Below are 27,456 nucleotides of genomic sequence, written 5' to 3'. Positions count from 1 at the left end.
CATATGCATTTTTAGGCTGTTGGGGTGTGTGGGGAAGGGGACGCATGGCAAGGGCGCCAGTGGTGGCTTCTCTTCATCTCTCCCTGGCTCTTCCCGGAAAAGGAGAATGGTTTATCCCACTGGTCAATTTCAGAAAAAGTCCGGCTCCTCCAGAGCTGGCCTGACTGCAGAAAGCATACGTTCTGCCCAGGTCTTTGCCATTCAAAGACGGGGGCCTGCTCTGCAGGAGGAAATCTAAGGTTTTCTAGGGCTGCCTGTGAACTGGGCAGGAAAGTTGGCCCGATTCAGAATTAGGAAGCTTGGTTTTCCCTGGAGAAAAGCCACATTCTGCAACGACAGCCTTACTCTTTTGTTGTTGTTGAGAATATACGCAACAGAACATACACCAATTCGACAATTTCTACATGTACGATTTAATGACATTGATTACATTTTTCCTGCTGTGAAACCATTTTCAACCTCCGTTTCTGAATTATTCCTCCCCATTAGCACAAACTCGCTGCCCCCTATGGTTCCTATCTAATCGTTCAAGCTGCTGTTGTCCGTATGATCCCATATATACGTTCTGAAAAGAATTAGCTAGTGAAAACCCACATACATAGCTCTTAAAAGAGCACAATGCTCAAGGCAGACATTCTTTACTAATTAAGCTAAATTGCTGCTCAATTTAAAGAAAACTTCAGGGGATATTTTTGGTTTAATGTTTAAAGATTATCTCAGGACAATAGTTTTCAGGGTTCATCCAGACTCGGTGGCTCCAGAGAGTTTGAATTCCATGAGAATTTGAAATTGTGTTCTGTATTTTCCCCCTTTTGATCAGGATTTTTCTACAGACTCTGATCAAAATGTTCAGTAACAGTAGATGAGCAACACCCATTTCTTCTGGCCTCATGGCAAAGGAGGCCACTGTTCATGGAGGCAATTAGCCACACATTCTCTTTCCTCCTCCTGTCTGCTTTACTCTTACCACCTTTATTAAGGTGATATTTAGGTCCTCTAACTGCCTCACACATTTGTTTTACTCCTTGAGGGGATCAGAATTGGTAGGGGAGGGGCCTATTATTTGCTGGGTGCCTTAAGACTTCTTAGTATATGGGCTGCTGAAGCAAGCACACCACAAGTCATTTTAGTCAAGCATGTATTTTGTTTTACATAGTGTACACATTCCAAGAAAGGATTGGCTCCTAACTGGCTCCTGGGAGATAACCTCAAAGCTCTTAGAATATCCTGCCTGATAAGCATGTATTTGGATACCTGGGGCCTTGGGCCAGGCCAGATACTTTATGCTAACAATGTAATTTATGGTGCATGCCTGTTTTTGTATGCCCGGTGGCTTTGGGCCATGCTATATCAGTTTGACCTCTGCTGGGGCTGGAGATTGAGTTGTCATGACTACTCACACGACTGAGCCATGATAAAAACCCTGGATGCCAAGGCTCAGGGGAGCGTCCCTGGTTGGCACATTTATACATGTTGTCATACATTGTTGCTGGGAGAATTAAGTGCTGTCATTGTGACTCTACTGGGGGGGGTGGGGCACAACTGGAAGCTTGCGCCTGGTTTTTCCTGGACCCTGCCCTATAGGCCTTTTTCCTTTGCTCTTCTCAGTGTGTATCTCTTCACTGTAATAAACTATGAGTATAACATCTTTTCTCGGTCCTTTGAGTCCTTCTAGTGAATCATTGAACCTGAGGGTGATGTTGGGGGCTCCCAACATAGATAGCTATCATAAAGCCCCAAATATATCATAAAATACAAAAGTGAAGTGAAAGGTATATTTTTGTTCAGCACAACAGCTTTAAGAGGATTATACCTGTAATCTGTCTAATGAAGAGTAGACCTAACCTTGAATGGTAGGCCCCAAACAGAGCCAGACCCATGACCTCTATCAAAACAGATTGGATGAGGGAGGACTTGGAGAGTAGAGAGAGCCAAACAGTGCCCTGCACCCTAAACCCCCGAGACATTTTCCCTTAAAGGGTGAGAGTTGGAAGACATGACATTTCCTTGGCTCCACAGGAAAGGTGGGCATTCCAGGCACACTAGTAAAGTAGTGTAGGGGTAATAGTGAAAGTAAACAAGCAGTTCTCGAAATTAAAAAGCAGAAGGATTTGATCCCACTTACTCATATGTCTTGTCCTCATCTTCGTTTTGATTCAAGGAATTGGAAATTTCACATTTCTTGCCTAAGAGAGAAAAAGCATCTTCATTTAGGAAGGTTTAATGATGGTTATGATCTTAGAGTTTAGAAGTCCTCAAAGGCCAGCAGGTCTAAGACATTTGGAAAGAACCACCAAGAGGAGACAGACTGAAAGATACAGAGCTAGTGGCAGAGCTGGAATTTGAACTCAGGCCATCTGACAGCAGAGCCTGTGTGCTAACCCAGTGACGACTGTGACCATGTGGGCTATGCTTATTTCCTAGTACTATCCCTGACCCTCAGGTGGCACTCAGAAACATAGGTGCAGTTGGGAAGAAATAACATAAAGAATGGGAAAAGCAGTTTGTAAACTGTGAGGTACTGGCCATAGAAGTTATTATTAATGACAACCTGTTTGCTAACAGGAGTAGTTCAAGACAAGCAGTAAAGTTTTTGTTTAGAGTTATACATTTGTCCATATTTAAGAATGAAAAGTTTTAAGAAGAAAAACGGATAGAGGACTATAGATGACCAGGATACACTTTTTGTTTTAAAGACAAAAATTAGTTATCATCAAGGAGTACAGAGAAAGAGCATTGAACTGTGAGCACAGAAGACCTGAGTTCTGGTCCCAATCCTGCCACCAACCCCTATGGACCTCAGCCAAGTCTCTATCTCTCTTCAATCCTTAATTTTCTTATCTCAAAAAAGAGATTGAGAAGAATGGTTATAGGAGAATTAACTTCCTTTCACCTCTCGTGCAGCCCTGTCCTTTCAGCACCATGTTGAGTAGGGTTTTGAGGCTGTGCCTGGGTGCAATGGGAGGACAGAGCCTTGGTCACTGAGGGATGCCTGTCCAGGGAACCCCCGGGGGAAGGTGGTTGTACACCTCAGTGTATTTACCATCCCCAAGTGTACTCCTGGCTTCGGTCATTATTTAAAGGGATAGGATCTAAAGCAAAAACATCACTGAATCAAGGGTTTCATGTTTCTGGAGAGGAGCAGCAAAGTGGAAAATTCAACTGAAGACAATCCAAAATTAATGTTAATCCCCAAGTACCTAGCTATTTATCTCAAGGGTGGAAAAATTTTAGGTCCAGATGTGGATAATACCAGAAAATCCAGAGTATGACCTTACAGGAGGCAATCATGGTGGCCAAACAACATGTTGATCATGGATTGAGTCCATGTTTTACTCCTCAAGACAATTTTTTGACATTCTACAGACTTGTGCTCTCTCAAGTCCCTGAGAGAAGATGCTGTGATTAGCAGCCACATGGGAAAGAGAAAACATCTAAGCACATCGTGCCTTGAAATAGATTCTGCTTTCACCCAGCCCCTTAGGGCTGGAAGAGTTGTTGGAGATTCATAAACCCCTCTCCCTTCCCTCTACAGATGGGGAAATTGAGGCTCAAGGAGTTGAGTTAGTGGCAGAGGTAGGACTCAAACACAGAAAACCAAAACCAAACCCATTGCCATCGAGTCGATTCCAACTCATACTGACCCTATAGGACAGAGTAGAACTGCCCCACAGAGTTTCCAAGGAGCGGCTGAAGAATTTGAACTGACAACCTGTTGGTTAACAGCCATAGTTCTTAACCACTAATCCAAGGTTCAGCCCATACAGGGTCAGGATGAATCTTCTTGCCCTAAAAGAGTCCTAACGCACTGATGACCATCTCTTGCTTCCCTCCACCCACACAGGTGAGATGCCCGTTACCTTTTCTAAACTGCCACCTACAGACACAGTACATGATGAGGGCCAGGCTCACAGAGATAACGATGATGGCCACAGCTAAGGCGATCCAGAAGTTCTCACTCAACCACTTCATTCCAGCTGAATCCTGAGGTAGAAGAGGAATGGAGATAAAAGAATGAGGCATGAAGAACATCCTGGAGTGGTGGTGGCGAGGTTATCTACCACATTGGGTAGTGATACAGGCATCTGCTTAGGAATCAAACAGGTGCTAGTTTACAGTTACACCCTACCAATTAGTAGACAGGACATCTCAGGCAAGTCACTTAACCTTCTCTGAGCCTCACTTTCCTTATCTGTAATACAGGAGTGACATAGAGTCCCTGAGTGGTGGAAACTTAATGTGTTCGGCTGCTAACCAAAAGGTTGGACTTGAAAGAAAGGCCTTATGATTTACTTTTGAAAAGGCAGCCATTGAAAACCCTATGGAGCCCAGTTCTACTGTGATACACTTGGGGTTGCCATGAGTCGGGATCAGATTGATGGCAACTGGGGGTGGTGGTGGTAGGAACTTTAGAAATGGCAGCATAATCACTGTTCTCTCTTATGTTGCCAAACATGCAGCAGGAGGGGGAACGTGCAATTTAAAACAAATAATTGGCTGCAGTTGTTTTTATATAACAAGGGCAATATAGACTTAATTCATAGCAGGAGGGAGAGAATTTTGAGGGCTTTTGTTTGGGAGGGGGGTTAGCAAAATACTTTCCTAGATCCCTTTGAGTGAGGCATGATCAGAACGTGGAAGGTGAAGACACAGAGCAAGCTGCGTTGGTTTGCATGAGAAAAGTAACAAGAATTTGGGGGTTGAAGGCTGGTAGGCTACAGGAGGAGAGTCTTGGAAGAGGGTGGCAGCAGAGGGAGAGCTCAAGAAGATAGCAGCAAGTCTGAGCATCCTTAGAAATTCCCCAGAGTGGAAAGTGTCCAATGGATTTGTTTAATATTCAATTTTAAGTTGTATTGGTATCTTCCTCTGTTACCATCCACCTTCAATAACAGACAGGCTTGTATGAGCAGAGCCTGGGGGTGGAAATGACATGTGTACGGTGCTTTTCCATGCCAGTGGTAACATATGGTTAGTAGAAAGAAGAGCAGCTGCCAATCTCCAAGTGACAGTGGGGAGAAGGCTATACGAAGGACTAATAGGAACAGCCTCAAGAATTCCAGGAGATCTTGGGGAGGGGCTGAACTCCCACTGTCTATGGAATGGGCACCTTTTCTAGTTTATTTGGAAATTAAAGTAAAAGTAATCCTGAGGCTTGGGACACATCCCGGCATTCTGGTTACATAAGAATCAACCTCCACCCATGCACGTCGATATACTGCCATTTCAGATTCATGCTTTTGAGTAGTATTCATGAGGTAAATAGGGGCCTAGGAAGGCAGCAGAGGAACAGGGGCAGAATTAGGCTGATGCTAAAGCCATTATTACTACAAAGACCTTTTGACATATAAAATGTCAGTTACCTGGGATAACTCACTCCCAAGGCATGCAGATGGAAGTTTTGTTGCAGATTATCTTTTCAGGGTGCACAAAAGAGAGCAAAGGAGGAAGAAGAACATAGGGAAAAGAAAAAAATGGAGAGTGAAAACTTGGCTTTCAACAGGGGCCCATGAATTTTGGTTTTGCAGGGCCCAGTGAAGTTGAAAGAGTACTGATCTTAAAAGGAGTCCACAGATCAGAAGGGAACTCTTCATTCAATAAACGTAAGTTGGAATCTCACATCTTACCTTCTTTAGTGTCTGGAGACCAGGCGGGTGGGTGGGTGGATGGATGGATGGATGGATGGACGGATGGATGGATGGATGGGTGGGTGGAGCAATGTGGGGGTGGAGGAGTGGAAGGAGAAGTACAAGGGGGAAGGGGGAGGAAGATAAGGAGGGAAGGATAGATAGATGATAGATGTCAGATAGGTAGATAATAGGTGATAGAGAGAGAGAGGGAGAGAGAGAGAGAGAGAGAGATAATGTTCTTCTGTCCATTTTCCTAATTCTCTTTGCTCTTATTCAAATGTTTGACTCTTGGTTCTGTGTCTATCTTTCCTCTCATATTTTCTGTCTCTTTGTCTTAAAGCAACATAAATTTACTCTTTAGAGCTATAGAAGTTGTTATGGTTTGAATTGTGTCCCATTATTGTGTGAATTGTCCACCATTTTGTCATCTGACGTGATTTTACTACGTGTTGTAAATTGTATTGCCATGATGTTGATGAGTTGGGATTAGAGGCAGTTATGTTAAGGCAGGACTCAATCTACAAGACCGGATTGTATCCTAAGTCAATCTCTTTTGAGATATAAAACAGAGAAGTGATCAAAGAGACATGGAGACTTTATACCACCAAGAAAGTAGTGCCAGGAGCAGAGCGTGGCCCCAAGGTTCCTGTACAGAGAAGATCCTAGAGCAAGGGAAGATTGATGACAAAGACCTTCCTCCAGAACTGACAGAGAAAGAAAGCCTTTCCCTGGAGCTGGTGCCCTGAATTTGGACTTTTAGCCTACTAGACTGTGAGAGAATAAACATCTGTTTGTTAAAGCCATCCACTTATGGTATTTCTGTTATAGCTGCACTAGATGACTAAGACAAAAGTAAATACAGGATACAAGAGTTAAAAGCTTTTGCATCTGAGGAACATGACTAGGTGGAAGGCAGGGAGTGGGAAGACAGGAGACTGCAGTGTTTCATTATAAATCTTCTGAATTAGTTGATTTTTGAACTATTTACTTTGAAAAAATTTAAAAAAGAGTCAATCAAATATATAGTTTCCACGAAAAGCCATTGCTCATTTTCAAATGTCATTCTCCTCAGGTTTGTGAGAAAGAAAAAGGAAGTGTAATGACGTCAGAAAGTGAAACTGGGGGTCACTTTTCAGAACCACTCAGCATGATAAGTTTTTTGCAGTTTTGTTCTGTAAAAACAACATACGGGCAGTGTTTGACCTCCTTCAGCCCCACAAGATCAGTAGTGCAAGGTTGGCTCCCATGAGGGGGAGGCCGAACAAGCCTCCTCTCCCTGCCATCTTTACTAATTCTCACACCAACCGGCCCTTGCACAGCACTCTCTACTTCTCTGCTGGGTTCGATAATTCATTGCAATGGCCACACAGAACTCACAGACCATACTCACGATTATGGGGTTTATTAGGGAAGTAACAGGTTACAATTCAGGCTCAGGAACACTCAGGGTATAGTTCTTATTTCAGGACAGGCTCTTCCCAGCCTTCCTTACAGGAACACCTCTCCCTGGCCCTAGGCTTCTCCCCAAAGGCACTGAGCTTTCTCTCTCGTCTCCTGCTGCTGGGTCTCTGCTGCTTGGTCCCTCCTGCCACCACTTCTCACTGTCTTCAGGGTTACAGCTTACTCTCACTCTCTCTCTCCTCTGTCTTTCTCTGTCTCTGTCTCTCTTTCTCAGTCTCCTGCTTCCAGCAGCTTCTCAATGCAGGGATTCTAGATCCAAAGAACGCAGTCTCTGCCCCTGGCTGTTCTTCCCTGGGTGGTGGTTGGATCCTCCACTCTGCTCTGGAATTGGCTCTCTTTTAAGGCAAAACTGACCAATCCCTTTGGAAGTCCACAACCACTCTATCACACAGTCCTGCCCACTCACCTGGGTTAGAGTTACAAGACCATGGCCAGAAAGGCCACATACAAAAGTAATTAATTGAAGCGCATGTTCTCATATATCAAACAGATTTGATTTACCATCTAATATTTTGAGTATTTTGGTGTACCAATCACTCTACCAAATGTTTTTCCACCTCTTACCTCATTTCATTCTCCCCAACCACCCTGTTTCACAAGATGGGGAACCAAGACTGAGGTGAAATGACCTGCCTACGGCCACCCAGGTAGGGAAGAAAGCCAAAATGCTTTCTCTCTTTGTCACAGGTCCTTCTTCTGTTGATGTTAGTAATGATGCATCCAGGTCATCAAGGAAAGGCCAGCGAAGTCCAGGATATCTTGTTTTAGTAGCAGCATTGGTGTGGTACTGACATAGTGGTATGAAGGGCCAAGGGGAATTCTCCCAGAATGAATGACCAAGGCCCAGACTTGAGAATAAAAGTCCCCACATTCTAAGACCAGAGAAACACTACTGTGGGTCACCTCCTTCCCTGTGAACTGCTGTGAGATGCCTTTTCAAAACAACCAAGAAGAACTTGTCTTTTGGGGAGAGTGCAGCTGAGGGAGGGGGACCCAAGAATCATGTCTCATTCCCAGATGGATGTCCACTGGGCCACCAGACTAGTTTAATGGCCAAGGTGCTACCAGAGAAGGGAGAGAGGCTCTGGGGAGCATGGCCAATGGAGAGCATGCAATGGCTGCCTGCTGAAGCTTAGGTCCAGGAAAGGTATGGAAGCCTGGAGTTGGGGCCACAGAGGGTAGCTACATTGGATGGCACAGGCCTGTTGAGGCCTACTGCAACATGTGGCAAAGAAGTGTTTGCACAAGAGAGTTCTGGAAGTCAGTTCAAAGGTACAGTTGAGTCTGCCAAGAGACCACCAGTGCTCAGGGGCTTAGTCCCTCATCTGTGGGCCAGTTGGAGCCCCCACTCCATCCCCTAAAACTCGATCAACAGTAACAACTCGTGAATGGGAGACTGCCCATGCAAATTGTTTGTCCCTCTCTTTCCTCTTCATCCCAACACTGGAAAAGTAAGCGCAGGGAAGGGGTTGTTGAGAGAGCTGAGCAGCCTCTACCCGTCTCTTTAGTCCTCTTGCTGGGGCGAAGAAGAGAGGTTTGAGTCATATATTAGATTGAAGTTTTAAAATGAATATGACTAAGTTTTAAAAACTGAAATGAATCTGCTTAATAATCAAAGGTAACTTGAAAGTTTTGAAATTGGACTGAAGTGTCCATTCCCCAGTGGGACAGAGGGGAGCCCAGGCAGCAAAATTATAGGAAACAAACTGTATTAGTTTCCTGTAGCTGCTGTAACAAATTACCACAAACTTAGTGGCTTAAAACAACACAAATTCTGGAGGTCAGAAGTCTGTCATGAGTCTCACTGTGCTAAAACCAAGATGTCAGCAGGGCTGCGTTCCTTTCTGGAGGCTCTAGGGGAGAATCCACTTCCTTGCCTTTTCTAGCTTTTAGAGGCCACCTGCCTTCTTTGGCTTGTGGACCCTTCCTCCATCTTCAAAGCCAGCAAGATTGCATCTCTCTAATCATTCCTCTGTAGTCACAGCCCACATTTAGGGACCCTTGTGATTACATTGGACCCACCCAGATAATCCAGGATAATCTCCCTATTTTAAATTCAGGTGATTAAAAACTTTAACTCCACCTATAAAAATATATATATATATAACCTTAATCCTCCTTTGCCATGTAATCTAACACGTTCATAAAAACCAAAAAACCAAACCCATTGCCGTCGAGTTGATTTCGACTCATAGGGACCCTATAGGACAGAGTAGAACTGCCCCCATAGAGTTTCCAAAGAGTGCCTGGCTGATTCGAACTGCCAACCCTTTGGTTAGCAGCCATAGCACTTAACCGCTACGCCACCAGTGTTCATATGTTCATAGATTCCAGGAATTAAGGCGTGGTCATCTTTGGGGGAGCCACCACACAAACCATTTCATGTTCATACCTCAACAAAATAAAGCTCTTTGGTTAAATTCGTTTCATGGGTTTATAAACCGTCCCCTGAAAAACACAAATTCGTTGCCATCGAGTTGATTCCGACTCAAAGTGACCCTATAGGTCAGAGTAAAACTGCCCTGTAGGATTTCCAAGAAGCAGCTGGTGGATTAGAACTGCTGACCTTTTGGCTAGCAGGGAAGCTTTTAACCACTGCACCACCAGGGCTCCCCATTGGTTTATCGATCTTTTAAATTTTATTTTTGCCATTTTAGTGATGTCTCAGGAGGAAAAGGGAAAAAAGTGAGTGATCATTCTGCCATCTTTGACCGGAAGTCCACAACATAGTCCACATAGACAGTGCTGACCCAGTCAGGAAGCAGGGAGGACATGTTGGAAGGCTAGGGGCAGACTCAGGTCCCCTGGCACAGGTAGGGGAGGTGACTGTCACTTGGAAAGAAAAATCAGTGTCCCCAAGAGGCTGAGGAGATGGGAGGGTTGGGACATTAACCAGGGATAAAGCAGGGCCCCAGAAACTCAAGTGGTGCCCAAAGTCCAGGTCTAGACCAGAAGAGAAAAGGACTCGATGGGGACCACAGCTGGCCTAATCCCCAATTCAGCACTGGTCCCAAGACGTGAGGCATAAAAGAACATGATCCAACTATGTACTGCCTACAAGACACATCCTAGGGCCAAAGACACAAATAGTTTGGAAGTGAAAGGATAGAAAAAAATTCCACACAAATAGTAACTCAAAGAGAGCTGGGATGGCACTGTGTGTGCTGGTGTAGGTCCAGGGGCCCCAGCTGCCGGGAGATCAGGGACCTGGCAGAGCCTGGCCTCAGTTCTGGCCAACTTAAAGAGCATTTGGCAAATACCATGAATGGAAGAAGGAAGAGCACGAAGAGCTACAGGAACGCCCTTTGCTTGTAATTACTGAGTACCTTGGCTGTGTCAGGGCCTGGGCCAAGAACTTGACCCTGGCTATGCACTGGAATCACTGCAGAGCTTTAAAAACTCCCGATGCCTGCTCCACATCTCTAGAGGCTCTAATGTAATTGACCTGGGGTGTGGCCTGGCCACTGGGGTTTTATTTGTTTGTTTTTATAAAGTTCTACAGGTGATTCTAGCTTGCGGCCAAGGTTGAGATCTTCTAACACACATGTTATGACTTAATCCTCATTATAACCTTCCATGCAAGGTGCTATTATTACCCCCATTTCACAGATGAGGAAACAGAAATTCAGAGCGGTTAAGAGATCTGCCAAAGGCTACACAGTTAGTGATTGACTGACCTGAGATTACAGCTCAGTCTATTCTGTTACCGAAGTTCATGCACTTTTTACTTCTGCCAGGCTGACACCAAGTTGATAAATGCTTTCTTTTCACAGCAGAAGTGAAAGCAGAACTCTGGTATAAGAACTTCCAATATTGGCAAAACCTCAGTCTTTAGCTGTGACACGTCCCACATTACGAGAGCCTCAGTGTGAAAATTCACTTTAGAAAACTAACAAGCACCGCACGCTAGCTCATCACGAATCCCAATCACTCTGCCTGCCCCCTCTCATTTCAGCTTCATAACAGCTTTGTAAGGGTAGGGCATTATTATTATCACATTTTACAGATGAGAAAACCGAGGCCTAAGGGAACTCAGTAACTTGCCCAAGATCACAGAGTTAGTAAGTGGAAAAATCAGAATCCAAACCCAAGTCTCTGACCACCAAGCCAGGGCTTTGGAAATACTACATTTGAATCAATTAAAATGCATCTACCTGGGTCCTCCTTCCCCATTCCATTCTCAATTCTGACTTGTGGGTCTGGGGTAGGACTTGGGAATCAGGATTTTTAACAAACACTCCAGGTGATTCCCAGGTCTCCCTGTGAGGAACACTTCACCGAGCCAGTCTGTCACCGAGCCAGTCTGTCACCGAGCCAGTCTGCTAGAGCCCCCACTGGGGGCAGGTGAGGGACCTGGTGGCTTGTTCCTAGGACTGTCATGTGCAGCAGCAGCAGCAGCAGCAGCAACTAGGCAGCAAGAAGGCCGTGAAACAGACTCCCTGAACCCAAATACGTTTCCTGTCTGCTTGTCGTAGTGCCTGGAATCCCACCACCATCACGGCTTCTCTCTAAAGTAAGGCTCCGTGCCCTTCCTCTCCCAACCTCTCCTTCATTTAAACTCATTTCCTTGGGTGTCCTAGATGTGGAGGAAGAGAACCTGAATCCTATTAGGGCGTGAGTGGCTTCCGTGGTGTCTCAGGAGTCTTTCTCTAGGGCATGGTGAAGAGCAGGGACATCTTGGAATCTTTGTCCAAGTTACATGGATGTAGGAGTGAAGTTCGTACATGAATAAGAAGACTCAGGAAGACCCTGTTGTCTAGGCTTCTGTCCTGCCTGCTTGGTCTTCCCTCCCTTCCTCCCTCACAGCGCTCTCTGCTCAAGAGCTCAGTGCTCCTCTAGTCTCTCTCCCCTTTTCTTCTCAATTCCTCCTGCTCTCAGGAAAGACTCTGACTTTCATTCACTCTGTGACTTCAGTGACTGAGAACAGCTTAGAGGGAGTTCCATTTTTGGTGTGCTTAAAGCCTTAAGAGGAAGGCTCTCATGGAGCTATTTTAGGCACCAGGCCCTTCTCCAGACTTCTGAAATCACCTCGTATTCAATAAGCCCAGCCCCAGACCTCAGAAAGGCCTGAACAGAGCTGCGCAGTGGGACAGGGTAAAGCGGGAAGAGAGGAAAACAGAAGGACTCCAAAACCATCTGTTGGAACACTGGCCTTGCCAAGTAAACAGACTCTGTGTCCCTAAAGGGAATAAAAATATCACGGGGCAGTGAGGGCAGAATAAGGAGAGGGGGATTCTCTCTCTGCCTAGGACTGAGGTTCCAAGGAGCGAAGGGACTGGAGTGGAAGGTGTGCTCTGGAGTTCACCCAGTCCATGATGGGAATCCAGAAAATGTGTGGTCTTAGGAAAGTAACTTAACTTCTCTGTGGCCTTAGTTTCTTTGCCTGTAATATGCAGGTATGGTTTTTAGATTAAATGAGAACATACATGTGAAGCAGTTGGGGACATCAGAAAAACCCAAACCAAACCCGTTGCCGTCGAGTCGATTCTGATTCATAGCAACCCTACAGGACACAGTAGAACTGCCTCATAGGGTTTCCAAGGAGTAGCAGGTGGATTTGAACTGCCAACTTTTTGGTTAGCAGTCCAGCTCTTAACCACTGTGCCGCCAGAGCTCCGTTGGAGACACAGTAAGTGCTTAATATATGTCAGCTATTTCTGTTATCATTATTGGCTACTGACAAGATGGCCTCTAGAACCAAAACCAGGCCCGTGAGAACTCAGCTAAGTAGTAAGAACTGACAGATCTGGACATGGTTCTGAGTGCTTTGCATGCATTAATATATTTCTTCTTAACAATTAACCCAGGAGGCAAGAACCATTATTGTGCCCATTTTACAGATGAAGAAACGGAAGCAAAGAGTGCTTAAATACATGTTGAACAATCTAATGAGTAAAGAAGATTGGATAGGTACCTGGGCACTCAACAGGTTGAGTGGAGACCTAAATTTCACCAAAGGAGACCTGAGGCTCCCTCTTCTTCGCTGTTCCCATGATCAATTGATAATAACATCTTGTCAATTCTACCACTTACATTTCTCTTCTGAGGTATCCCTCCTTCCGTCTCCCTGCTGTCAGGCTTTGGCTCAGGTTTCCGCGCCTCTCGCATAAGTTACTGCAGCAGTCTCCCAGCCTTCCCATTCATCCTATTGAACTCCGCACTGCAGCCAGTGGGCTCTTTTTAAACCCAAGGCTGCCCATGCCATGCTCCTGCTTTGAGTTCTGAAATAGCTCTTCATTGCTTCTCCAACAAGCCCACTCTAGCCTGGCCTCCAAGGCCCCTTAGCCTCTGGCCCTCTCACACTCCCTCATGGCCCCTTGGCACAGAATCCTAGGACACGGCAGGTCCTTTCTCATCTTTGGGCCTGGATACAAACTTCTCCCTGACTGGGGCTCCCAGATCCTCTCCTTGCTGGCCTTCCCTCCTTGTTCTGGCATAGCCAAGTGAGTCACCTGCAGCAAAGATGATAATAATTGCCAACATGTGTTGTGTTTAATGTGCGCGAAGCACTTCATGAGTGTTTAATCCTCACAAGAACCCAAAGAGGTAAGTGCATTATACCTCCATTTTAGAGCCGAGGACATGGATGGTTAGAGAAGCAAGGTCACTGGTCTTATAGCGGTGAAGGCAAATGAGCTGGATGGCTTTTATTTAGCTTCTCTCTCCACCCTGCTCTGTGTCCCAGCAGACTCAAGGGACTTCCTTCCCATCTGGTTTGCTGCTGAACTCGACTAGTTGAAGGGACCAACAGGAGATCAGGAGGCAGAAGGAGAATGAAGTCGGGAGTTTATTCCCAGATTCCCCCCCTGCCAGGTGGCTGTGGGTTGGTGGCATCCCCACACCAAATGCCATGGCTCCTGTCAGGCAGCCCTCTGCATAGAGCTCTCTCTCTGGCTCTGGTGACTGGCTGAGAGGTCCCCTGTATTCTGTACTAGTTTGCTGCTTTCCTTAGGCCCAGCTTCACCCTCTAACTCCCCAGTTAGGGTGTGTCATCAGTGTTCTGCCTGGACCCCTAACCACCCTGGTGTACTGCCTTCCTGCAGCTGGAGGGAGGGGTGCGGGGACCACAGAGAATAGTCCTCATTGTCCCTCCTGTGGAGCAGAGCCCAAGCCCCTGGGAAGGGCAGAGTTGGGGTATGCGTGCACAGTCACAGATTAAATAACGTGGTACTGGTGCTCTGCAGGGGTCCGTGCAGGACTCAGAAGGGGCCCAAAGGAGAGAGGATTCTGCCTGGAGGAGGGAAGGTCACAGAAAGCTCCTCGGAGGAAGGAGATCAAAGCTTCACACACCTCAGAGGGTCAAGAGGGTGTCCGCCAGCACAGAGGGAAAGGGGATGTGGCCATTCCAGAGAAGGTCTGAAGGAGAGAGTGAGGAGAATGTTAAGGGACCCACAAACACTAGAGCATAATGGCTGGTATTTAGGGATTGTGTGAGTGTAAGTGCGTGTGCACTCCAGTGAGCAGTGGGCAAGGGAGGAGGGCCTCGCGTGGGGAAATCACTTTACCCACACTGCAGTTAAAGAAGTTTAGGCTGGAAAGTGACTTGATTAGATTTGTCTTTTATAGAAAGGCTATTTCAGCAGCTGATGGGGAGGATACCCTGGAAAAGGGGAAACTAGAGCCTGTGAAACTAGTTGGCAAAGTGCTGCAAACCATCCCAGGGAGAGATGATGAAGCACAAACCAAGGTGGTGGTGTCAGAATGGCAAGGACGGGACAGTCACAGGAGATACAACCAAGGGGAGCTGGGGATGAATCGGCAGGGAGTGAGGTAAGAGAGAAGCCTGGAATGACGCAGTGTCTGGATTGGGTGACTGGCTGGATGGTGGTGGTCTTGGATGAGACAGAGATGGAAGGCACACTGGAGGAGAAGAGGATGAGTTAGGTCTGGGATGAGTTAGGTTTGGGGTATGTTGGGCTTGAGGTCCCTCTTGGACAGCCTGGTGGGCAGTTGGACACCAGGGCCAGGAGTCAGGACAGAGGTATGGGTGTGACACAGTGGGGAGGCATCTCCATCTGTGAGATGGCTCAGGGCGTGTGTGAGGAGGGAGAAGACTAGAGGAGAGATAGGTCCTGGGGAATCTGCACAACGAAGTGGGGGGGAAGAGATAGAACTCACAAGGGAGGCTGAAAAGGAGCCTCCAGGAAAGCAGAACAAGAGCAGAAGAGAGAAATGTCCCAGAAGGCAAGAGAAGCCTGCATTTCAAGAAAACGGGAGGGAACAGAGGTTGAGCAAGGATTGTTTGTTTAAAATACGAGTGACTTAAGTGAGTTTATAAACTGTAAGGGGCCAGGAGAGAGGACAAGAATGAGATACAGGAGCAGAAGACAGCAGGAGCAAGATCTGAAGGAAAGCAGAGGGGGTGCCATCACGGCCCCAGTGGAAGAGTGAGCTTTGAAAAGGAAACAAGGAGGGGTGAGGATGGAGAGAGGGAAGTGAGGCTCAGTGAAGCCAGAGAGAAGGCTGGGGTGTGGGGACAGGAAGTTGAAAGTGTGCCTAAATATGTTGCTGTCAAGTCTATTCCGGCTCACAGCAACCCTCGAGGACAGAGTAGACCTGCCCCACAGGGCTTCTCTTCCAAGACTGTAAATCTTGACAGAAGCGGGCTGCCACACGTTTTCCCACCAAGGCTGGTGGGTTCGAACCGCCAGCCTTCTGGTTAGCAGCTGAAAGCTTACCAGCTGCATCACCAGGGCTCCTTCATACCTAAAAGCCTCCATTTTGTCTGAAGTAGAAGGAAGAGTCAGTGGCCTGGGGGATAGGGTGGGGTGGGGTAGAAAAGCAGCAGGCTTGAGGAGGGTGGTCCACACTGCTGCCTCCTTCCTTCTCTGTGGCGCCATCCATCTGTAGAAATGTTAATCTTTGCTTGTCCCCCCAGGAGGAATGCTCCTCAGAAACATGAAGGGACACTGCCAATCCCATAGTATGTTATGATCGACACATGAAATGCAATTTTTTCTACAATCGAGCCTGTAGTCCTGCTACAGCGAGGACTTTCTTGTATTTGCTCAAATGCCTTTTGGAGAAGTGAGAGTGCCTCTCTCTTCACCACTGCGTTTTTCTAGTGCCTAGAACTTCACCTCAGGCAGTGGTGGTTCAGTGCTAGAGTTCACGCCCCCACGTGGGAGACCCCGGTTTGATTCCCAGCCAATGTACCTCAAACACAGCCATCACCTGTCCGTTAGTGGAGGCTTCTGTGTTGCTATGATGCTGAACAGGTTTCAGTGGAGGGTCCAGACTAAAACAGACTAGGAGGAAAGACCTGGCAATCTACTGAAAATCAGCCAGTGAAAACCCCATGGATCACAAGGGTCTAATCCACAACGGATGGTGGGGATGGCACAGGACCAGGTAGCATTTTGTGCCCTTGTGCATGAGGGTGCCCAGTCAGGGCCAACTCAACGGCAGCTAACAACAACAGAAAGTCACCTGGAACACAGTAAGGCACTCTACGTGTACCTGGATAATGACTGAATGATTGATGTCCCAGCTTCGTTTCCCTGCTACAGGCAGACTTTCCCACGAATATCACAGGACGGTAGGCAGTTCAGACTCAAATGAAATTCAGGCTCTATGCATTCCAGTTTCAAACTCGGCCTCACCTGGACGTGCAGCCGTGCGGTAAGTGACTGGCTGGGAAGCAGAAGCCATACAAGTGTTGGGGGGACTTTCCAGCTTCTCCCTCATTTCTCTCCATTCCTCCTGCAGCCTAAGACATTGCTAAGTGCACGTCAGTGGCTCTGTTGCAATTCTGAGTGGTGTCAGGGAGATGGATTGAGCAAGATCTTCCACAGGGAAGCCGGGTGTGTGCGAGAGCAGCTAAAAGCTGTCACATCCTAGCTCACTCTCACTTCTCCAAAACGCATTTCTGGAAGATCAGTGACAGGAATCACACTGTCCATTCCTGGGAATTCCTGCGGCTCTGTTACCTTTTCTTTTTTTTCCTTTGTCCAAGATCCTCAGTAAGAAATCATTTACAAGGTGACAGGTACATACAGGTTCATATACATGAGCCACGTTTCACAAAATGGCTTCACTACACACGAAGTACTTCAATATTTTCTAGCCCAATCTAGTCCCAGAACTGAAAAAAAAAAAAAAAAAAAATGCAGCTGTGAGCCCCTACATTTATTTCACAGCCCATTAACAGTCATGTCCTGTATTTTGAAAAACATCAGTTTTTCTTATGAAGAGTGAATAGCCATATGTCCCAAAAGGTGTGGGTGGGGCGAAAGGGGGAAAACAGAGTTTCAGAAGATTGGAGTTGAAAGAGGGCTCAAAAAAGTCTTTCTGGGAGAAGGCAGACTCTTAATAGCTCAGCAGGAAGATGGGAAGACCTGCATTCAAATCTAGCTCTTTGCCATTAAAGGGCTGTATGACCTTAGCACAAATCCCCTTGCCTGAGACCTGCACTGTCCAGCACAGCAGCCACTTGCCACAGGTGTCTCCTGACCGCTGGCTACGTGACTAGTTGGAACAGAGATGTGGTGTAGGTGCGAACTACACACTGGATTTCAAAGGCTTAGTACAGAAAGAAGAATGTAAGAGATCTCACGAATAATTTTTATATTGATGAGATGTTGAAATGATACTATTTTGGAAATATTGGGTTTAATAAAATGTATTATTAAAATTAATTCTTTGTTTTCATACTTTTTTCCTACTCTCACCCCCCCCACCCCCAGCCCCAAACTGGTAAAGCCCTGCCTAGCTCACACTCAGATTCTTAGGGTCAATTGTCTAAGCATGTTGTGCTTACAAAGAGACTGATATCAGCTCAAAATACGTAAAGCTGTAAAAATAGAATGGTGAATAAATAGATATGAACTACAGACAGAAAAAAAAATGAATTTGATACACAAACAGTATAGATGAACCCTAAAAACACTGTTAAGTGAAAGAAACCCGATATCAAAGAGTACAACCTGTACGAGTCTGTTTATATGAAGTTCAAGAGTAGGTTAAACTCATGTATAGTGATAGAAGCCAGAGCAGAGCCTGCCCTCAGGGGAGGAAAGGGTATGGTTGGAAAGGGGCACGGGGACGCTTTGTGGGATGATAGAAATATTCTACATCTCGTTTTGGGCAGTGGCTACAGAGTACATACACTTGTCAAATGTATTGAATTGTGCATTTAAGATCTATGCATTTTACTGGTGTTACTTGCACCTCATTGAAAAAATAAAAGTTAAAAAAAGTAGAATGAGCTGCCTTTTAAAGTACATAGACCTCCAACATTGAAGACATGTAAAAGGTACCTGAATGAACATTTGTTGTAGATGAAAGTCATACACTGGGCAGAAAACTGACTAGGTGACCTTTTGAATCCTTTTACCTTTAGAATATTCTAGAAGTATTGACTGTCTTCAGCCGAAGAACACTTGCTGTTGGAGGAGAGCATGGCAACCCAGTATAGAAGGTCCTGGACTGGGCATCAAGGGAACATGCTTCCCCACTTGGCTGGGCCCTAGCTTTCACATCCTGAATGCTGTTCCTTCTCACTTGCCTCCTTACAGGCCTTTGCAAAGCGTCCAAGAGATGATGTGTGCCGCAGAACTCTGAGGATCTCCATGCCTGGGGCATTGTTAAGAGTAAAACAAAAAAAGCTCTATTTACAGCTGCTGTCTAGAGGAATGCCCCATTATTCTGAAGAGCACCTGTGGGGCTACCAAGCTGGCTGGGAATGAAGTTTGATGGTAGGAACCGGGAAGAGTTAAATCCCTCTGGGTAATAGACGGAGGGATAAAAAATGGAGTTCTGCTGGAGAAGAGGATCAGAAGAAGGGAAGAGAGGACAGCAGGGGTGCCAGCAGGGTGGTATGGAGGTGGGAGATGTAACTGGTGGGAGGCACTCAGGGATAGGGTGGCCAAAGGCATTTTAAAAACGGGACTGTATTGTGTTCAACTTGAAACTTTTGCATTGCCACGTGATAAACCTCTCCACGGCTCCTGCCCAGTTTTTAGTAAAGTCTACTGTGTTTGCCAACGCTCCTGTGAGCAGATTTGTTTTGGTGGTGTGGGGAACCAGAAAGGGGTTGCATTTTACCCCTGGGTCAGGGCAGTATAGGACCAATGCTCACATACACAGGCTCAGAACCAGTACTAAGCATGGGAAAAGAAGTCGCCTCATTGGGAATCCACAGAAGTCTTGGAGAGAGCTCTGGACTTGAGCAGGGGGTGAGGGTTTTGAGCTGATCTCAAGCTAGATCTCAAAGGCCCGGGAGACAGTAGATAGTATCTGGGCTATACTTAAAAGTCAGCATGAGCACTTCCTGCCCATATTTACCTCTAGTTGCCAAACTGCCACTGCTCATGCCCACTGAGGTGACTGAGAGGCCACACTCCCACCGGCTTCCTTGATGTCAATACCAGAAACACCCATGTAGATAGTTGATGGCAACTTAAAATCCAAGCTTGCATAAAGAAGAGCAGGGCAGAGAAATTAAAAGGTGTCTAGCCTGGTGGCACAGTGGTTAAGAGCTATGGCTCCTAATCAAAAGGTCAGCAGTTCGATTCCACCAACCACTCCTTGGGAAACCCTATGGGGCAGTTCTACTCTGTCCTATAGGGTCACTATGAGTCCAAATTGACTTGATGGCAACAGGTTTGGTGTTGGGGTTTTTTTTAGCCTCTCTCTTTTTTTTTTTTCTTCCAAGGAGCCCTGGTGGAACAGTGGTTAAGTGCTCAGCTGCTAACTGAAAGGTCAATGGTTTGAACCCATCATCCACTCCACGGGAGAAAGATGTGGCAGTCTGCTTCTGTAAAGATTATAGCCTTAGAAACCCTATGAGACAGTCCTATTCTGTCCTATAGGGTTGCTATGAGTTGGAATTGACTCAATGGCAGTGGGTTTGGGTTTTTTTGGTTAGCCTGTCTTCTCTCCCTCTATCCTCCTCCCTTCTTCCCCATTTCCATGAAAACCTGAAAACCTTGGCCTCATTCCTCTTCCTTCCATCTCCACTCCGTCCCCAGCCAGTCAGTCTCTAAATTTTACCTCCACATTGGGTTTAAATCAGTTCCTCTCCTCTCTGTCTCCCCTGTTTTTGTCCGAGTCCTCCTCATCTCTCACCTGGACCACTGCATTTTCACTGGCCCCTGGTGCCTATCTGACCCCTCAGTCCATCCTCCACCACTGGCTGCTGAATACGAGAGATTCTGTTCCTCTCTTGCTTGAAGCTCTTCAATAGCCCCTCAGGGTTGAACCTGGTGAAATCTAAGGTCCTTCATGTTTAGCACGGTCTTCAACGCTGTTTGTGACCCTTCCCCTGCCCACCTCACCAGCCTTGGCTCTCGGCACCACACTGCCTCCCTTGTGCTCTGCTTAACCTCTGCACAGCCTTCCATGAACTCCTCATGTCTTCTTTAGTCTCCTGGCCCGGACTTACTCCCTTCAACTTAAAACAGAAACTCTCAGGGCAGTGGGGCTTCACAGTTTGTATACAAGTGGGGGAGCAGCTGGGGGGCGGCAATCTGGTTGTCTTGCCGAGCAGGCATTTTGCTTTTACTGAGATGTTATTGGTTGGAGATGTTACGTACAAATTGAAGTCAGTGGGTGGTACAAACGGTTAAGGTACTCGGCTGCTAATTGAAAGGTTGAAGGTTCAAATCCACCCAGAGGTACCTCGGAAGAAAGGTCTGGAGATTTACTTCTGAAAAGTCAGCCATTGAAAACCCTATGGAGCACAGTTCTCCTCTGACACACATGGGGTCATCATGAGTAGGAATCAGCCCAATAGCAACTGTTTTTTTTTTTTAATGTATAAATCAACAAAAATGCCAAAACGTTCCATAGATAATTCACAATTTCACACTTTCAGTAAGATTGAGAAAATGTCAACTCTTCACATAAAAAACTCTTAAGTTCTTTTATTCTGGATGACTTAGAGGAGAACTGAAAAAAGGACTGACTTTTTGGGATGAAGTTAGGGCCCTCCAGGATAACCCTTCTGGCAATGGCAGCACCAAGGAGTGGCCTGCTGGGGAGAGGGGAAAAGGTGGGCTTCAACACCCCCTCCATCCTTTCCATGTCCCTCCTTCAAGCCAGAAAGCCTGGCCACCACGTGGCTCCTAGCAACATCACTGGCAGCAAACTCCTTACAAGAGCAGAATTCCCACAATTTGGAGAAAGACTACTGGTCTTTATGAATGCGGCCTTGAGTAAGTCATGGTTTTCAGATGCCATGAGTCTTGATTTTTAATTACAAATTCCTGTTAATTTTGTTTCTTTATCAATTAAATTTGTTATGAAGGTAAAGACAGTATACAGAGGTACCCATTAACAAAAACAGTACTTGGGACATACAATCTTTTATAAATTGACATGTATATGCTGTTGTTTAAATATAAATTACATGCATTACAGCTGTTGCTAAAGATGGTCTATCTATATGTTTATGTATTTCTTCTCATTTTGTGGACGATGCTTTGGGAATTTGTTTTTTAAATCACTTGCAACATAGTATTAAATTAAAACCCAGTGCCAAAATAACTGGGACATTTGTGAATTAATTCACAAGCATTGTTTTACAACATAAAATTATAAAATTGTTTTGAAATGTAAAATCATGTGAACATAAGCTATTTTTCTATTCTGAAGTAAGGAATTGAATATAATAATAGATCATTCATATGTGATGACAGCAATGAGTTTATAATAACTCGTTTGATAATATCCTTATTCTGCATTTTTGTTCTTATTTCTATATTTCATACTGCACTGTAATTCTGACATCATGCTTATTGTTCCATAAAGAAGATACTGAGTCTAAGTATAAATCCTAGAGAACTTGGAAGGAGAGGATGCACTAAGCATGTCTTTTCTGGCCACGCAGATCCATGCTGGTCGCTTGTGCTTCCTTTCAGTGTGTTAATTTATCACACCATTACAGATGTCAGATTAATCTTGTCTCTGCTTTATTTCCTTACAGCCTAAACTCTGTCCGTACCTGCTTACTCGTCATACTTTACTGCTCCTCTGGCATATTTGTCTGCTCACAGTTAGGAACCACATCTTTTTGCTAGCAAAAATGAAAAAATAATGTTAAAACCCTGTTCTGGCGAAGTTGTGGTGAAATGGATGCTTCCACATGGCATTGATGGAAAAAAAAATTTATACATTAAAAAAAAAAGTCATATCCTTTGATCCAATAATATCATTTCTCTATGTCTAAGCTAAAGAAGTAATCATACAAAAAAATAAATAAAACCAAATGCATAAACATGTTCACCTCGATCTAGATAAACAGGAAGCTAAGCAGAAGTCAAACAATGGGTGGTTGGTGAAGTAAACTACAGAACAGCAAAACAAAACAAAAACTTTCAGAACAGCCACTTAATGGCATATGATGTAACAACTGAAGTGATAATTAGGAGGAAAACATCGTGAGAAAATTATTAGGGAACCATATGAAATGAAAAAAGCAGAATACCAACTCGTGTCTAATTTGTAGCCACGTCTACATATAACATTACCTGGGTATGTAGGTGAAGACAATTGCAAGAAAACATGGCAAAATTAGATTTTTTTAGTTTATGGGACCAGGTCCATCTTTTCTTTCTCTATCACCCAACCTTGCTATTAAGTGTAAAATAAACATGCTTTAAAAATTTTAGGTATGATATCTGAAAAAAGCTTCTTCTTGTCCCTGTTTTCTAATGTACCTGAGATGTTCTGTGGGACATGTTCTCCCTTAGCAGAGCCTTCCGGAGGTGAAGATAATTCAAGTTTCCTAGGAACTTTATCCAGAATTTCTGCAACCCATAAATTCTTCCTTGGGTCCAACTAAATTCCCCAAAAAGCTGTTGCTTGCTTTTTCTTGTTCGTTTGGTTCTAAAAACGTGGAGGAGAACACAAACACTGTCATTAAACTACTCTGGCAATAAAGCTGGCATCGTGTTGAGTGGGGGGAAAGTACAGGGTACACGAACATCTGTGCCATGATTACAGCAGTACTGTTTGTATTTCTATTGGCTGAATGTATTAACAACAAAACAGACATAAATAATTTTTAAAACATATCTGTATCTTTAAAGAAAAAAGACTAGAAGGAAATACACGAACATTTTTACAGTGGTTGTTATGATAGGGTGGAATTTGGGATATTTTTTTTTTCTCTATTTTGCTGCAATTTTCAGGTTTTCAGAGGAAAAAGAACTTAAAAAAAAAAACATAAAACAAAACTCCCAAGCCTTGTCTTCTTCAGGCTCTGTGATCTCCACCTTTGATCCTCCTTCAGAGATACATACATGCAAAGGGGCAGGAAAGGGAGTGGTTTTAGGGACAAGTGAAGGCATAAGGGGGTGGAAATGGAAACAGCAAAGCCGAACCCAGGTCTATAATAACTTTCCAGAGGGCAAAAGTAGATGGCTCAGCCCAACACACCTCACACCTGAGGCCACCAGAAAGATGCCTTAAAAATCTCTGAACTCCAGAGAAACAGTGACAGAGACACCGAGGCTGGTGGTGTGCCAGGCCTTTCTTTCAAGAGCTCCAAGATGTAGCCCAAAGTTCACATAATCAAGGCCTTGATTATCTCCAGCACAGTACCGTTAGGGTCTTCTCAATATCAGTTACAGAAACTCACCATCAGTACCCATAATGATAATAACCCTTTTACACTTCACATATACCACTCCAAGTCATTATCTCATTTCAATTTGAGAAGGAGGTTTCCTTATCAACCTCAACTGTCACAGGAGGAAAAGGAGTCTCAGAGAAATGAAATGACTTGTCTGAAGTCACCCAGCCAGTGAATTCTTCAGAGCCAGTGTTTCCGCAACCCCACCCAGCAGTCTTACCAGGCCTGCCCAACACCCGTGTGATCCCTCACAGGGGCATATGCCCTGATGCCAAGACTTGCAGATGCCTGTTGTGCTGAAAGCAGGACATTATTCTGGGAAAGATGAGGTGCTTACCTGACTAGAAGTAGGTGTCTGAGTGTTGTTACTCATGGCTCAGGCACAGCTGCTGAGAGGCTTTCCTCGCTGTCAGTCCTTCTACGGCCCTCAGAGACAGTGAACAAACACTGAGCACCAGCCTGACCGCACTTCCCCTTTCTGGTCAGTCATCGGTGGAGACACCCAGGCATTGTCACCGGGCAACCATCCCCGTTTCCAGGGAAGCTGACCTCCTGAGGCTTCCAGAGGCCAGAATCCTCTCACTGTTCCTTGTTGCTCCCACAAAGCCCCTTTTCACAACGTGAAAGGGGCTCAGGAAGGGGCCAGGCTTCGAGGTGGAGACCTGGCAGTGTAGTTGGTGAGGTGTCTACACAGATCAGTCTGCCCTGAGCATTCCTGGATGAGGCAATCTGGAGTTCCAGAAGAGTGAGAGGACCCCGACTCCCTCCTGGGGACAGACAGGATAAGAAATCAGCTTATGTCTGACAAACACACCATCCCACAGTGAGAGCAGTTCTTGTAAACCCCTTGGAGCCCTGGAACTGCTGACCTAGCTTCTGCACGAAAGAGGCACGAAAGGCTTCCTGTTTCTAAGTGTGTGTGATAGGCTGCATCAAAAAATGTGTCCATTCCCCTTGAAAACAGGAAGAGACCAGGTTGCCCTTTATCACCACTCCTGTTCAACATTGTATGGAAAGTCCTAGCTAGAGCAATGAGGCAAGAAAAGGAAATAAAGGGCATTCAAATTAGTAAGGAAGAAATAAAACTATCCCTGTTTGCAGATAATATGATCCTATACATAGAACATCCCAAAGAATCCACAAGAAAGCTACTGGAACTAATAGAAGGATTCAGCAAAATGACAGGATACAAGATCAACATACAAAATCAGTTGAATTTTGTCTTAGTTACCTAGTGCGGCTATAACAGAAATACCACAAGTGGATGGCTTTAACAAACAGAAAGTTATTCTTTCACGGCTTAGGAGGCTGTACGTCCAAATTCAGGGCACTAGCTCTAGGGGAATTCTTTCTCTCTCTGTCGGTTCTGGGAGGAGGTCCTTGTCATCAATCTTCCCCTGGTCTAGGAGCTTATCAGCACAGGGACCCTGGGTCCAAAGGACACGTGCACTCCTGGCTCTTTTTGCTTGGTGGTATGAGGTCCCCCTGTCTCTCTGCTCACTTCTCTGTTTTATATCTCAAAAGAGATTGATTCAAGATAAACTTAATCTTGTAGATTGAGTCCTGCCTCATTAACATTACTGCCTCTAATCCTACCTCACTGACATCATAAAGGTAGGAATCACAATGCAAAGGAAAATCACATAAGATGACAAAATGGTGGACAATCACACAATACTGGGAATCATGGCCTAACCAAGTTAGCTCACATTTTGGGGGGATACAATTCAGCCCATGACAGGTTCCTCTAGGTCAACAAAAAGAACTTTGAGAAGGAAATCAGGAAAACGATACCGCTTACAATAGCTCCCCAAAAGATAAAATACTCAAGAATAAATCTAACCAGGGATGTAAAAGGCTTACACAAAGAAAGCCACAAAACAACACTGCAAGAAACCAAAAGAAACCTACATAAATGGAAAAACATACCATGTTCTTGTACAGGAAGACTTAACATTATGAAAATGTCAATACTACCCAAAGTGATATATGGATATAATGCAATCCCGATCCAAATCCCAACAGCATTCTCCAACAAGGTGGCAAAACTAATCACTAACTTTATATGGAAGGGAAAGCGGCCCTGAATAAGTAGAACATTTTAAAGAAGAACAACAAAGAAGGAGGCCTCACACTCCCTGATCTCAGAACCTACTATACAGCCACAGTAGTCAAAACAGCCTGGTACTGGTACAATGACAGACACATGGACCAATGCAACAGAATTGAGAATCCAGAAGTGATCCATCCACTTCTAGACAGCTGATCTTTGATAAAGGACCAAAGTCCACTAAAGGGAAGAAGAGACAGCCTCTTCAAAAAATGCTGCTGGCAAAACTGGATATCGATCTGCAGAAGAATGAAACAAGACCTATACCCATACACAAAAACCAACTCAAAATGGATCAAAGATCTAAACATAAAAACCTAAAACTATAAAGATCATGGAAGAAAAAATAGGGACAATGCTAGGAGACCTAATACATGGCATAAATAGCATACTAAACATAATTAAAAATGCACAAACAGCAGAAGATAAACTAGATAAATGGGACTTCCTAAAAATTAAACAGCTGTGCTTAACAAGACTTTTCCAAAAGAGTAAAGAGAATTTACAGACTGGGAAACAAATTTTAGCTACGACATATTGGACAAGCAGCTAATTTCTAAAATTTATAAAAAACTTCAACATCTCAACAACAAAAAGACAATCCAATTAAAAAATGGGCAAAAGATATGAATAGGCAGTTCACCAAAGAAGACATTCAGGTGGCAAACAAACACATGAAAAAATGCTCCTGATAATTACCCATCAGAGAGATGCAAATCAAAACTACGATGAGATACCATCTCACCCGACAATAATGGCACTAATCAAAAAAGCAGAAAACAACAAATGCTGGCTAGGCTGTGGGGAGAGTGGAATGCTTATACACTGCTGGTGGAAAAGTAAAACAGTACAACCACTATGGAAAATGGTGTAGCATTTCCTTAAAAAGCTAGAAATAGATATCATATGATCCGAACAATCCCACTCCTAGGTATGTACAGTAGCAAAAAGATGGAAACAACCTAAGTGACCATCAACAGATGAATGGATAAAGAAACTGTTGTACATACACATGATGGAATACTCTACAAAGATGAATCTGTGAAACATCTCACAACACGGATGAACTTGGAGGACATTATGCTAAGTGAAATAAGTCAATCACACAAAGATAAATAATGTATGAGACCGCTACTATAAAAATATCAAAAAAAAGTTTACACACACATACACACAAATTCTTTGAGATTACCAGGGCTGGGAGGAGAAGGACAGGAAAATCACCAACTCGAAAGAAGACACATATTAATATTGGTGAAGGGAAAGACATTACACAATAAGGGGGAAGTCAGCACAACAGGACCAAGGCAAAGGAAGGTACTGAGAGAAACGTAAAAATAAAGGGCAATCATGGCAATTCCCATAACATAGACAATCCTACAACAATAGTATTAACAAATAATAATCTATGGTTGGCTGTATAGGTAGACAGGTACACTAAAGAGGAGTGGGAGGTGCAAAGGCGCACACCCACCTGCAGATACATGTTGGGTTTTGGACATTACTACGTACACATCTCTAGGTGCTGCATGTCTATCAACATAGACAGTAGATCACACAAGAGGCATAGTCATGTAAACTTCCTAGACATGGTCAAACATGGGGCAAAGTTACTAGGCTTGAAGCCTGAGGACCACGGGCTGGGGGGACATCCATGTCAATTGGCATAACATAGTTCATAA

The 27,456-nt window shown here is 44.8% G+C and overlaps 1 protein-coding gene across 6 annotated transcripts in view; it reads right to left on the bottom strand.

Annotated features, from left to right (window-relative positions):
• Positions 1–24,539, bottom strand: part of SCIMP (SLP adaptor and CSK interacting membrane protein) — a 33,568-nt gene extending 9,029 nt beyond the window's left edge. Inside the window, exons 1-5 of one of the 6 annotated variants that reach the window (XM_064271634.1) lie at positions 24,002–24,116; positions 22,748–22,916; positions 16,691–17,172; positions 3,861–3,984; positions 2,126–2,186 (exon numbers count right to left, since the gene is read on the bottom strand). In XM_064271634.1, coding sequence (XP_064127704.1) covers positions 2,126–2,186; positions 3,861–3,972 — 173 coding nt within the window. In that variant the 5' untranslated portion in view covers positions 3,973–3,984; positions 16,691–17,172; positions 22,748–22,916; positions 24,002–24,116. The other 5 variants (XM_064271633.1, XM_064271635.1, XM_064271636.1 and 2 more) reach the window with 5 other exon arrangements.
• Positions 24,540–27,456: the final 2,917 nt, after the last annotated feature.

The sequence above is a fragment of the Loxodonta africana genome, chromosome 18 (genome assembly GCF_030014295.1).
Source record: "Loxodonta africana isolate mLoxAfr1 chromosome 18, mLoxAfr1.hap2, whole genome shotgun sequence".
Classification (NCBI taxonomy): domain Eukaryota; kingdom Metazoa; phylum Chordata; class Mammalia; order Proboscidea; family Elephantidae; genus Loxodonta; species Loxodonta africana.
Note: the sequence above shows the minus strand (reverse complement) of the source record. Positions and strands in the feature narration are given on the sequence as shown.